The sequence below is a fragment of the Coenobita brevimanus genome, chromosome 100, assembly GCF_032717465.1.
Source record: "Coenobita brevimanus isolate Jiangsu-jjx chromosome 100, ASM3271746v2, whole genome shotgun sequence".
Lineage (NCBI taxonomy): Eukaryota > Metazoa > Arthropoda > Malacostraca > Decapoda > Coenobitidae > Coenobita > Coenobita brevimanus.
This window is the reverse complement of record NC_137053.1, coordinates 26,663,272-26,677,778: the sequence shown is the minus strand read 5'-3', so window position 1 is coordinate 26,677,778 and position 14,507 is coordinate 26,663,272. Positions and strand designations below refer to the sequence as shown.

General features: G+C 40.2%; 1 protein-coding gene across 1 annotated transcript in view; it reads right to left on the bottom strand.

Moving 5' to 3' along the window:
- Positions 1–14,507, bottom strand: part of LOC145414612 (synaptogenesis protein syg-2-like) — a 1,004,755-nt gene that overhangs the window by 239,421 nt on the left and 750,827 nt on the right. The window contains exon 7 of the mRNA XM_080284139.1: positions 5,924–6,078. Within this exon, the coding sequence (XP_080140265.1) occupies positions 5,924–6,078 (155 nt within the window). The remainder of the gene's footprint in view (positions 1–5,923; positions 6,079–14,507) is intronic.

Genomic DNA, 14,507 nt, shown 5'->3' with positions numbered 1-14,507 from the left:
TGAGCATGGAAGTGAAAAAGTTACATGACAGTATTGTGATACCAACTCTAGCGTATGGAAGTGAAGCTTGGATGTTGCTGGAAGGACACAAGTCAAGAGTGAGAGCAGTGGAAATGAGGAGTCACATGGAGAGACAGGCTGACAAATGAGGATATAAAGAAGCGTTGTGGTGTGGATGTGGATGTGATAGGAAGCGTTAGGAGGAATACACTGAGGTTGTTTGGCCATGTGGAGAGGATGGAGGGTGAGAGACTGACGAAGAGAGTGTATGTGAGTGAGATGGAGGGGGGGAGAGGGAAGGGAAGGCCGAGGATGAGATGGAGGGATGGAGTGGAGAGGTATATGAGAGAGGAGGGTGTAAGTTGGGAGCAGGGCAGTGAAATGGCGAGGGACAGGGCGACGTGGAGGCGATTTGTTTGTGGCCACCCCGAACGGGATTGAGGCGTCTGGCAATAGATAGATAGATAGATAATAATTAGGGAAAAATTACCCTTCAATTACGCTGCTCTTACGCATTTTTAATTTTCGCTTTGCCATGACGAACACCCCAAAATACTAGCCTTTTTATGATCTCTAGGATTATACTTTCACCTCACTTGTCTCATGTAGTATTACACGTCCATCTTTTGCCGTTGAGCTCTTACAGGCTTATACTGACAAAAGAAAGAATTCAGAGCCGTTCATCCCTGAACATGTGGAACGTGCTCGAGCAAGCATGCTTGTTAATGCTGTTAATTTAGTTTCAAGAAAAAGAAGATGATGATGATGATGAAGAAGAAGGGCATCATCCCACTTACCTGATTTTAATGCACACTTTATGATTTAAAAAAATACTACTTAAGTAACACCTTTTACTTTCCATGAGCCTCTAGGGAAGTGCACTGGTCTGTTGTGGCTTTAATAGTTTCGGATATAACATAATTTAGGTACAAAATTTGGTGCATTGTCTTTTCAGAAACGTCGTGGCTAATTAGAAAAGTCACTTATGAAACCCTTTTTATTTCTTCATAAGCTTTCTTATGGAACATTTAGTTTTCTGTGACTTTGACAGTTACCGAGATCTGAATTTAGCAATTTTTTCATTGGAGGGGGGGTGAGCTTTTCTTTCAACTATACAGTGGTGGATTTTGAGAAACGTCACTTCAGTAATACCTGTTACATTCTCAAGCTTCTAACTTAGTGCGTAGATTAGATATATTTTTAATAGTTTCCGAGATAACTAAGTATTGGTACTGTGCTCCTCCGTCTAACTGCATGTACTGTAGTGTGTTTGTTCGCTTGCTTCACCACTCATAAACATTAAGAGAGAGCACAAGCCAAAAATCTTTACCCGATTCATCCCTTAAAACGGATCATGGTCACCCCTTAAAGAGCCTGTCCTAAAACTGCCATCTCTCCATCTTGATTGCTGAGATGTAGCAACAGATTGACGCTAGAATTTGGCGCTAATCACGAAGAGAGTCTATGGAAAGGAAGTAGAGTCATTTTATTGGTTTACTCAATCACTGTGCTATACGAAATAAGCAGAAAATGGACGAAAATCTGGGCAAGTTAAAGTGAATAAAGGACAGTAAATAAGATCAGGCACACCGGTGATTCCAGAGGACTTTCGCTGAGGATCATCTGTTCTGCCAGGGAAACTGCCGGAAAGCTCGGACCAGGACTGTTTTGATTCCCAACAAGCAAACCAGATGCATAATCACAGTCGTGTTCATGCAATATGGCGACATATTAAATACTGTGTCACGGCACTTTGATTTGTTTACATCACAAAGCATGTATTCTTTTTCTTCGGTAGGCCCTGGAACGATTATGGCCCGTATGAGCAGGGAGTCTGAGCACTTACTGATTAAAAACATGGGACAAATCCTTTGCCTTTGAGATCACAAGGATTATGTTTCTGAAAAAAAAAAAAAATCTTTTAAAAGACACTTATTGGACAAGACTGTCAGGGAACTGTCAAAGTAGTAAGTGGACCTACAGATCTTTCTATAGGTAGCTGAGGCTACACATATTTCACTGGTCTTCAAAAGCTGCTAAAGTCTTGTGTCCAGTGCTGTGGACCGACCACCAACTAGGCATGGAAAGTTGGCTTATCACAACTAACCGAAAATCGTCTGCTTGTCGGCTGTTATGGGTCCGGGGAACTGAGCCGAACTCAGAAGAGGGGAAACTGTCACTGATCGATGATCGAGGTACAATGTTGTGTGATAAAAACTGTATCTAGTTCCAGAAAGCTTGTACATGAAATTGGTTTGCCGATGAAAACAGGTACTAATGTGATCGCACCTTTACAGTGACTTAAAAAAAAAAAATGAATTTTTACTTTTATCCTAAACTCGAAACTGTGTCCTTACCCTGACTCAAAAATCACAAATTGTGCCTTAAGTTTCAACTTGAGAAGCAATTCCCAACTTGGGTCTTGAATTCATGATTTCATAACATTATCTCGACCTTGACCTTTTCACTACAATGACGTTCTTTAAATTTATGCTGCCTATAGAAAAAAATATTTAGTTTATAAGGGTACCCTAACAGTAAGGGAATAATGACTAAAGTTATGTTGTATAAAGTAGAAAAGTTTCTACAGATAAATGAAATCGTTTGAAGATAGCATGAACCAAAAGGAAAAGCTCTCATTATAGTGAAGGGATGAAAATTCTTGTCTCTACTCTTGGCAGGCCGTGCACGCGCAATCCGCTAGTGAGTTAACAATGTCTCCAGCCAAAGCCCATTTTGCCGACCAAAAACCCTCAGTGACCTCAACCAGACTACATATATGCTTCGTGAGGGCGTAGGCTACTGTACAGAGGTAGACTTAAGACAGTGACTTGAGAAAGGCTTAAACGAATAAAAAAAAAAAAAATAAAAAACAGTAAAAATCTCGCCATGCCCGGCTCCAACATACCAAGTAAAAGCCCTCAGTGATGCCAACTCCTCTGTACGGATCCTAGGTGCTATCCTCAGACCCCTCATCTTTTTTTTTTTTTAATGCAAATCCCTTCAAATTCTTGATATAACCCGCACACTCCTGGCTGGCAAAAGTCAAGATGGTGGCCAAGATTCCGGCCTGGACGTCAGCATGCGGGTAGTTTGTAGGTAATTTGAAACACCTTACCGAATTTGGCATTGCTTAGAAGCACCATATATATATATGAGAGAGAGAGAGAGAGAGAGAGAGAGAGAGAGAAATCATCAGGGACTGGTTAACCATCTTCATCGTTACTGGCTAACGTTTCGGTAGGCTAGTAAGTCTACCATCAGAAGAGCCTAAAAAAAAAGAAATAACAAAGGATAGTGCATGTAATATTTTTCCTTGCATGTAATATTTTTCTTTGCAAAATTGTAGTATTAATGACTAATAATAATATCATCTTCATTAAAGCCGTGTGGTGTAAAGTACAAAATTAATAATTTCTTTTGAAGTTAGCCTACTTGAAAAGAATGAAATTAAAAATATTATTTTCCGGAGAACTGAAAACCTATCTCATTTCAGGTCTGGTGATTAAAAATAAAAGAAAAAGTAAAAATAAAAGCATTAGAAGATGCAGTGTGTGTGGCAAGAATTCATTCATTCATTCGAGTTGTTTTATATTCACCTTTATTATTTTTAGCTGCCACACCTGAATTGAGATAACTGTTTAATTTTGCCTAAAATAATATCTTTCATATCTGTCTCTTCACGTATGTTAATTTCAACCGAAAATATTCATTTTACACTCATCACGACAAGGCTTCGTCGTTATCATTTATAAAGGATCCAACATGCTTGGAGGCCTCGGCCTTGGTCACCTGCTGGCAGCCTTCCACTACAGGCCCTTATTCCTGAGATCACACTCTGACCTCGTCGCAGGTCTTTTTCGGTCTGCCTTTCACAAGCCCACCCCTGAAGTTCACACCTCTCACCTTCTGCACCCAATTGTCATCTTCCATCCACTAGACATGCCCAAATCATGTCAATCCACCCATCTTCATCATAACACCAATACACTCCAGTCCCATCCCTCCTCTCAGTTCTTCAGTCGCAGTTCTAGCCTCCAAAGCTTTGCATTCAAGAACGCACTGCACATCCCCCTGATCACTGTTATTGCTGCACATTTGAGCAGCCTCCTGGGACGCAACACCCAGGTTCAAGCCCCCCTTTATTGGGCGGAAGCAGCAGCCTGGAAACCGCTGTGCCTTTTACCAGCTGGCACAGATCTCTGCCCCATCCCATCCCGGTCCCAAAACTACACAGGTGGAGTCCACGCCACGCCTCCCCTCAGGTCCATTACTAGGTAGCATGGGCAAGGTTTTCTGGCCGCTTGCCCTTGCTGACATCAACCCCTGTGACTTAGTAGGGTACAGTGACTCCACCAGTTACCCGGCTAATGTATCATTGAATTTTTCTGCAGAAGCTGAATCGCAAAAATACTACCACGGAAACCTGTGTTATAAGGCTAAGTGGTATGGTGAAATTCCAGAAATTTCTAAAGTCCCCCTTTTGTCCCTTTTTAAAATTTTGACCCTAACCCCGATCATACCTAATTGTATTGTAGCAAACATACAACCTCTAAGAACGTCACTGGGCATAAAAATGGGTTGTTTAGAATGTACAAAGTGGTAAATGGGTGGTGATAACTTATCATGACAGGGGATGGAGCGATGCTTGGGTGTCGGGGAGGGATGTAGCTGAAGTTGAGGGGCTAAAGGAGGAGAAAAGAGCAATGCCTCTAAACCTTCCAGGGGATGAGGCTAGGTACTGAACCCCTCAAAGTCGTCCACCTCATTGTCATCACTTGTAGGTGATGGCGAGTGGTGTGTTAGTTTTTTTTTTTTTTTTTTTTTGGGGGGGGCAGATTTCTGGGCTTTTCCCTGGCACACCAGATTCTTTCCCGTGTAACAGGAATCAGGGTAGGGTTTATCTCTCCGTGTGAATAGTGCAAATCGCATATGGAGCCCGTGTAATTGGAGGGGCCACTGTACATTGTGTGGTATGTAAAGCCCATGTAGAATTGTGCTTGAGATAGATAAAAGTGTTTGGGAGAGTATGCTGGCCTACTCTCCGTGTTAGTGTCACATTGAAAAAAGTCAGCAAAGACGAATGTTACATGCATAGTTCTTTGTTATCATGCACAGTCCTTTGTTATTTCCTTTTTAGGCTCTGATGGTAGACGTATAAACCGAAACGTAAGACGATAAACAAAAAGATGTTTGACCAAACCCTAGTGATTTCCTTCCTGTTAAGACTGAGCTTTCCAAGCGGCAATATATATATATATATATATATAGATAGATAGATAGATACATAGAGATAGATATAGATAGATAGATATAGATATAGATAGATATAGATAGATAGATATATATATATAGAGAGAGAGAGAGAGAGAGAGAGAGAGAAATATGGATATGGATGTAGAGATAAATCTGCAGTACATACCACAATTAAACAAGAAAGAACGAAAGAATACAAGAAAGAAGGAGAATGCTACAAAAAATAAGGGCAGCATGGAGCTGGCCAACATAGGGCGTCGTAGGAGATGAGGAATAATTTCGGGAAAAGCCGCTTGAAGTTAGTGTATCCTAAGTAAATAATACTGTGAAATATCCTATGGGCGTATGTCTCACTAACAACATTCCAGTGGAAATAGAATTTTAATGCTTAGCATGGCCGAGTGAAACACACACCTGCCAGGTTGGTTAGTGACTGGGTGTTGAAGGGATGACGTGCCCTCCTCCCCATCCATTCACCCAAAGTTTCCTAAAGTCACACATTTCTTCTTAAGATGCCCTGAAAGTCTCCCTCCCCTAAATCTCTTGGATGTCGCCTAAAAGCCACATTGCAGTGCCATAAAAGTTCCACCAAAGTATCCCCAAAGTGCTTACAAAGTCTGTGACATTACCCCAAACCTTCCAACCTACAGTAGGCGTAGTGTGTTACCGTGGCCTTGAGTACAGTAGATCCTGCCTCCTGTGTCTTATCCCAGGTGATGACAGCTGAGGGGTAGGCTCCCGTGGCCACGCACTCCACCCTCGTGTGCCGCCCCTCCACCAGCGCCTCACGAGGGGGCTTGATGGACACGGAGGTGGGCTGGGCTGGGGGGCAGGGAAGGGAAGAGGTTAGTTTAAGGGTGAAGGGGTGGAGATGGAGGGGAAGGAGGAGAAGAAAGTTAGTATAAGAAGAAAAATGATTATTTAGTATTAAAGGAGGGGGAACGATAGTATGGCTGGAAGGAGATAGAGCTAGTGTGAACAGAGGAGGAATGAAAGTTAGTGTGAGAGGAGGGGAAGGAGAGGAACTAGTTAGCGTGGCTAAAGTGGTGAAGGGATGGAGGAGGAGGAGGAGAGGAAGGAAACTTAATGTGAATGGAGTGGGAGGAGTGGGAGATAGTGTGAGTGGAGGACAATAAAGGTAAATACAGTCTGTGTGGATGGAAGAAAGAAAAGAGAATTAATATGAGTAAAAGAGTAGGTAAAAGGTAGTGGTGTAAGTGAAGGAGGAGAGGGACAAAGGACTGATGTGCATGCAGGGGGAGGAGGAAAAAGAGAGTTAATGTAGGTACAATGGCATGAGAGAGAGAGAGAGAGAGAGAGAGAGAGAGAGAGAGAGAGAGAGAGAGAGAGAGAGAGAAGAGGAAAATGGTATCTGGTGTGATTTCTAAAAAGGCTTGAGAATTATAGAAGTGTGAAAGGGGAATAGCAAGAGAAAATGGCAGAGTCACATTCCTGAGACCATTTTGAGTCAATAGAAATGGTTCCTCCTTCATCTTTACGCGATTGCAACTCTATAATTTATATTCTGTAATGTTCCACTCTAAGTTATTACTGAAACCGAGGAAATGAAGGGAGCAAGTGGGCTTAAGGAAATAGTGGGGATGATATGTAGATCAGATATACGTTCTAAGATGTTTAGTGGAAAAGTATTTAGAGACGGGGATGAAGTTGTATGCTGCTTCCTGAGAAGAAAGTGTATGACAGAATGGGCAGACACGGAATGTAGAAGATGCTGAAGATATTTGGACTAAATGGGAAACTGCATGTACAGTTTGACAGCTGAAGGGCCGCAATGTGTGTGGAAAATGAACAGAGTTGATTGATTTGAATATATACTGTATATGTTTATCAGTCTATCTATATAAATATATCTATATCTATCTATCTATCTATCTATCTGTCTGTCTATCTATATGCAGCGTTATAAAACATACAATGTAGGCAGTGGGTACTATATATATATATATATATATATATATATATATATATATATATATATATATATATATATATATATATATATATATATAATTAGTCCATAAGGTCATCAGTAATTATAAATTCATCACGATTGATATTTGGACATTTATATTACACTTTTGGCATAGAATACCCTCATCTAGCATTTGCCAAAGTTATGCCCTTTCCTTCCTGGACACCCCCCCCCCAAACATATACAGTATATATATATATACACAGAGAGAGAGAGAGAGAGAGAGAGAGGGAGAGCAGGTAAAATGAGTGGCTGACTTGAACAGTGTATATGAGACGTGGAGTGCATTAGTGGAAATAGGAGACCGATGATGAGATGGAGGGATGAGGCTGAGAGAGAACAAATGAAAGAGGGTGGTGTTTGTTGGTGGGAGGGAAGCCAGACGGCTGATGGCAGGGTAACAAGGAGGCGATTCGTAGGATGTCGGTAGGAAGCACGGGAAGGGATAAACACTAAAAAGCAAGGGAGGAAAAGAGAACAGGAAGACAAGGGGAATGGTGTGAGGAAAAGAGAATAGGAAGAAAAGAAGAGTGAATAGGAAGCGAGGAAGAAAAAATAGGGGGAGGGAACAGGAAATTCAGGAAGAGAATATAGGAAGAGAAGACGAGAAAATATGGAAAAGATGAGAGAAGAGGAAGAGAAAAAGAAAGACAAGGAAGAAAGGAAGAGACAGCAGGAAGAGGGGAGAGCAGAAAGAGGGGAAGAGAAAATAGGGAGAGAGAAAGGGAAAATAGGAAGAGAGAAAGAGGGGACAGCAAGACAGAATAGGAAGAGGGAAAGAAAGAACAGGAAGGGAGGAAAAGAGAGTGGGAATAGAGGAAGAGAAAATAGGAAGAGAGGAAGAGAGAGCAGGAAAAAGGGATGAGAGAATAGGAAAAGAGGAAGAAAGAAGAGGAAGAGAGAATAGGGAGACAGAAAGAGAGCAGAAAAAGGGGAAGAGAGAATAGGAACTGAGGAAGGGAGACTAGAAAGAGAGGAAGACAGAATGGAAGAGAAAAAGAGAGAAGAGGAAGACAGGAAGATAAAACAGAGAGAGAGGGAGAAAAAATAGGAAAGGAGGAAGGAAACATGAGAAAATGGAAAGGTGAGTGAAGAGTATGAGTGCACTGATCAGTGAGGCATGGCGACAGCAAGGCAACTGAAGGGAATAGAAGACAAGGGGAAGGGCATGCCAGAGGTGGAGTTGGGACAGCGAGGCTGTGATATGATTCGGAGAGAGAGAGAGAGAGAGAGAGAGAGAGAGAGAGAGAGAGAGAGAGAGAGAGAGAGAGAGAGAGAGAGACGTTAATGGAGGTGGAGTGGTAGAGGCTACGGACTGTCAATACTACAAAGACTCCGCCTCTCACGTTTCATACCTTCATGCAGGGAAATAAGGAGGATTAAAACAAATCTTTCCAGGACATAGATAGAACTAGGATGGAAGTACCTGATAATACATTCTTCAGATGATAAGACAAGCCAATCTCTTGATCATTCTCTTTTAAGATTGCGGTTTACCCGACAGAAAGAGTCAGTGGAACGTTTTATAACTAGAGAAGCATTCAGAGTTGCAGTGGCCAGCTCGAAGATCGATATTATCTTTACCGTGAAATAATGTGTAATTGGGATACAGATTTCATTGGGCGCGTTTCTTTGTTGTCTGATGTGAATTAATTCTGGGAAAACTTTGGCTTCCACTTGTGCCTTTTATTACACCCACACGTGTGTCGTGGTGGGATGTACTGTTTTGTCTGACGCGCGTGTGTATGCTTAAAGACAATAACAAAGTTTTGCTTTGAATTTAACCAAACTTGTTGGGTGTGTTGAGGATTAATGAAGATTTGGACCTACTGCTTTGTGGAATAATAGGTCGAAGGTTTAAGTATCAGTGCGACAGAAATATAAACTTGTTTGATCAAGTTTAAATCAGACATAGTGGAAGTTTAAGGGTAACAGGAGGATAAAATGATTCCATTTATAGAGCGACCAGTCAGAGGGCAAGATTACAGAGGAAGGTCAAAGGTTAAGCCCTGTAATTCAGACAGCTTTTATTCGATTTGAAACATACTTCGTGGAAAAGTTGGGGTTCGGGAAAGAATGAATAGTCAGCTTTGAGAAAGTACGTCAAAGGCCATGGCCACAGGGCAAAGTAAACTAAAATAATTTTTATTAGACTGAGACAAAACTTGGTGGATGGCCTGAGGGACAGGCAAGGATAAATCCGTTCAATTTTGAAAATAATTAACATCAAGATCACAGAGTAAATCCAGTGTTTGACCTTTTAAAAATTTGCAGAGCCCGGGTACTGAACTCCCTGGGAGCCCTTTCTTGTCGAACTTACTTTTTTTTTTTTTTTTTCGCATTCCCCAAAGTCCTTGTAAAATAACAACACTATATATTTTGATAGTTTACATAAAAAAAATCCTAACACTTTTGGTGACCTCCCTCCCCACAAAAAAAGGATGGTGGGATCAAATTAGGCAAAAGGTGTACGGTTAATCATGTCGTATATGCAATAGTGCCGCAATATGACGATTCCCCTGATACCAAATTCTTCGTGGTTTTATGTCTAGTACCTCACTTCTACATGCCAGCTACAAGATAGAAAGAGTCTCTTCACAGAAACGGTATGAGAAAAAACAATATCAAAATGGGCCCCCTTTGTAGACCTCACCACTCAAAAGGTGGTAAACGTGCTCGCACTCTTTGGTATGAATAAAAAGGCAAAGCTACATCAGAAAAAATGCATGGATTCTTAATGTAGTCGGTATCATCGGACACACGCAAAGCTAAAGAAGACTTTCATGCCAGAGGCTGGCAAGAGGCGATGAGAGCTGTTTAAAATAAGTGTATAGCAGTACTGTTTACGACCAACTGTACATGCAAATATGAAATACTCTGCCTTTTCATTATGCTGAATAAATCTATCTGTCTCTATACGCTTATGCCACCCACCCAAACACACACACATGTGTATGTGTATATATCATCATCATCGTCATCATCATCATCATCATCATCATCATCGCAGCAGCAGCAGCAGCCATAACTAGTCCACTGCTGAACAAAGACCTCCCCCAACCTTTTCCACGAATTCCTTGACTGAGCCAATCTTTGCCACGTTTTCCCTGCAAATTTCTCTATCTCATCCCTCCACCTCCTGTCTGGCCTTTTTCTACTACGCTTACATTCTCTTGGTGTCCAGTCCGTCAGCCTCTTACTCCATCGGTTATCCCTTATTCTTGCTATATGGCCTGCCCACCTCCATTTCTGTTCTTTTATAACTTCTATAATATCTTTGACTTTAGTCTGCTCTCTCACCCAAGTTGATCTTTTCCTGTCTCTTAAAGATATTCCCCACATTGACCTTTCCATTGCTCTCTGAGAACTGATTAATTTATTTTCCATTGATTTTGTCAGTTTCCAGGTCTCACAACCTTACGTCATAGCTGGAATTATACATTCGTTATATACTTTTCGTTTCATACAAACTGGAAAGCTACTTTTCATAATGTCTATATGTTTACCGAAAGCTTTCCATCCAATTGTAATGCGTCTTTTTATTTAGCTATCATGATCTTTCGTTAATTTTAGTATTTGTCCCAAGTAGTTGTACTCCCTAACTTCTTCAAGAATTTTGTCGCTTATTCTGATAACGCTCTTTGGTGTTTGTGGATTAAACATTACTTTAGTTTTACTTCGTTTCATCTTCAGTCCTACTTTCAGACTTTCTCTGTTCAGGTCATTTAACATTTCTTGCAATGCCTCAGCTGTTTCTGAGATTAGGACAATGACATCTGCAAATCTTAAATGGTTTAGCTTTTCTCCATCAATGTTCACTCCTTTGTTTTCCCAGTCTACCTTTCTGAAAATACTTTCTAGGCATGCTGTAAATTGTATCTCCCTGACGCACGCCCTTCTCAATCATAATATTTTCTGAGTCCTTATGTAATTTAACTGTAGCAGTTCCCTCTTTATATATATTTTCGAGCAGGTTTACAATGTTCTCATTCACTCTTTGTTCTCGCAATGATTTTATAATTGCTATGTGCTCCACTCAGTAGAAAGCCTTTTCGTAATCAACAAAACCTAGGCAAAGTGGTTTATTATATTCTATAGTTTTCTCAATTAGCTGGTTCATTGTATGTAGATGATCAATGGTCGAATATCCACTTCGGAATCCTGCCTGTTCACGAGGTTGGTTTTCCTCCAAGATTGTTGTTATTCTGTTCGTAAGGACTTTAGTGAGGAGTTTGAAAATGACTGATAATAAGCTAATGGGTCGATAGTTACTAAGATCTTTTGAATCACCTTTTTTGTAGAGTAAAATAACTATTGCATTACACCATGTTTTGGGAATTTTCTTCTGTTTTATACAGTAGGTAAATAAGTGAGCAAGCCTATTTTGTACTTCTACTCCGGCTTCCAACAGTAAATCTGTTACTCCTCCATCTTCTCTCGGAGCCTTCCCTCTTTTCATATTTTTAAGACAAATATTTACTTCGTCTGGTGTTACCTCAGGTATTTCACTTGTGTCAACTGAAAAGTTAGCTATTGGTACTACTGTCTTTGATGCATACAATTCTTTGTAAAATTCTTCAACTCACCTCACCATCTTATCTCTGCATTTAATGATTTCACCGTTTTTTTTTTCTTTCAATGATGTCATTTGTTGCTTTCCTAGTGCCATTTTACTTAGGACCTGTTTCAGACTTTTTCCATTTTTGATGGTTTCTTTGATCTGATCCATGTTTCTCTTTCATTTTTCTTCTCTTTGTCTTTTGTTGATAAGTTTATTTAATTCTGCCCGTTCTATTTCGTCTTTGTCTTTACTTTAATTTCCTTTCGTTTTTTCATAAGCTCGAGTGTCTTGTCTGAATACTTCTTGGCTTTGGTTGTATTAGGTTTTCCTACTACCTCTGCTGATTCTCTTAGCACTTCTGTTAGCCTGTCATTCAGCTCATCAATGTCACATTCAGCGTTACTTAGAGCCTGAAATCTGTTCCTTGTTTCCAACTGAAAGGCTGCTTTGTTTTCATTTACTGTTATTGGGCATATCTTTTTATCTTTAATCATCTTCTTTCTTTCATTTCTGAAATTGAATCTGGCTGTGCAACCCACCATTCTATGATCACTACCTATATTTACTTTGTTGATAACTGTGACATTTGTGATCGTGTTATTCTTATCTGCTATAATGAAGTCGATTTAATTTTTTGTTTCTCCATTTGGGCTTCTCCAGGTCCATTTTCTTCCTGTTCTTTAGTGGAAGAATGTGTTCATTAATCTCATATTAAACATTTCAGTAAAATTCACCAGCATTTCTCCTCGTTCATTCCTTTCTCCCACTCCAAATTTTCCCATACATGCTTCTCCATTTTTCGACTTCCCAACTTTTGCATTGAAGTCTCCCATGAGTATAGTATATGTTGTCTTTTCTTCTTCCATAATCTGGGAGATGTCATCAGAGAATGTTTCTATTTCTTCATCTGGGCTTTGAGAAGTTGGTGCATATACTTGTATGACTTTCATGGTATATTTTTTGCATAGTCTAATGACAACAAATGCTGCTCTGTCAGATACACTGCTGAATTTAACAATGTTGTCTGCAAGATTTATGTTAATTAGAAATCCTACACCACTAACTCTTTCATTTTCCTTTCCTCTGTAGTAAAATAGGTGTTTGCTGTCTTTGAGCTGAATTACTTTTTCTTCTTTTCTGCGGATCTCACTCAAACCTACAATATCCCAACTAATGTTTTCCAGTTTAGTCATCAGGTTATCAAGTTTTTAATCTTCTGTGAGGCTTCTATGTAAATATATATATATATATATATACATATATATATCATCAGCTGCTGTTGAGGTCCATTGCAAGACCGGCCTATCCCTACCGAAGCAGGGACGATACAGCCAATGCATCTCTACTCAGTGGTTTAGACTGGTAGAGACTGTATGTAGAGTGAGAAGTGCTTGTGAGTGTGACTGTAGTGTTGTAGTGGCTTTGGATGTGTGTGCAGTCTGTGAACCAAGTGTAATCGGCCCACCTTAAGCCGATTGGGTGCAAGCATACTAGTATGCGACACTGGTTCAACCACAGGACCCCTTATGTCCGCCAAAGTAGTAAGTGGCTTGGTGAACACTTCCCAAAGTTACAACTTTGGCAGGAGGCGAACCTGCATCCACCAGCGTGCGAGACGCACACTCTACCATTGTAACACAGAGGCTCCATATCTATATCTATATTTATATCTATCGATCGATCGATCTATATATATATATATATATATATATATATATATATATATATGTATATATATTGTCACTGGCATAGTTACCCCAGTAGAGAATGGAAAGATGAGATGATAATGTAAGGAGAAATAGGTTAGTTGTTAGGATCGATAATTAATTTTTCTTATCAGTTTTACTGCCTGTAAGGGTAACCCTAGATCCTCGCTTTGTTCACTTAGTGGTCAGCTTTTGCTTTCTGGGATGATAATGCGCTAGTTGTTTTTTCCAGAAATTACGCAGAAAATCCTTTTGTCCTTGACCATAGTGGGTGTGATTTACGGTGTGGGAGGAGCAAAATGAGAGTATTTGCCAATAGAAGTCTGAATAACGCTTTCTTGGCTTTCTACACGGCTCACTAATGGTTATGCGTGAGTTATGTAAGGCTCCCATTTGTAGCAGGTTTCTCCATTGTTTGTGAATGGCTGGGGATTGTACTTGAGACAGCCTACTGGCAAGTTAGCCGAGAGAGGAGGAGTAAATCTACTTTATAAGCTCGGGGACAATGTGAGAAAAACACATTTTCACAGTTTTTGTCAATTACTGTCACGTTACCCTTTTGTCACATTTTGTTAAACGTTTCCTCATATTTTCACACATTACTCAATACGTTACTTTGTTTACAAAACACACTGTTTGTGCCCCATTTCCCATTTTTGGTTCTCTTCTTCATTTACACTAGTGTGTGAAGTATTTCATTATCTGGATTATATCATCAACAAGTTCTCCAAGTTCCTCGAGTTCTGTGAGTACATAACCTCCACTGAGTGTAATCTGGTTAGGTAAGAAATAACTAGTTTTATATTTGTATTCTGAAGCCTATGTGAATTCCCCTTTGTAAAACGAATCCTGGTTCCTTCTTTGGTGTGTGTATGTTGTTGTGTGAAGTAAAGTTAGTTTTCTTGTGAGCTTTACCTTTTCCCTTTTGGTGATTTATTAAGGGCTAAGTGTGCACCGAAATATACCCCCATAATAATTTGACGACTTCCTG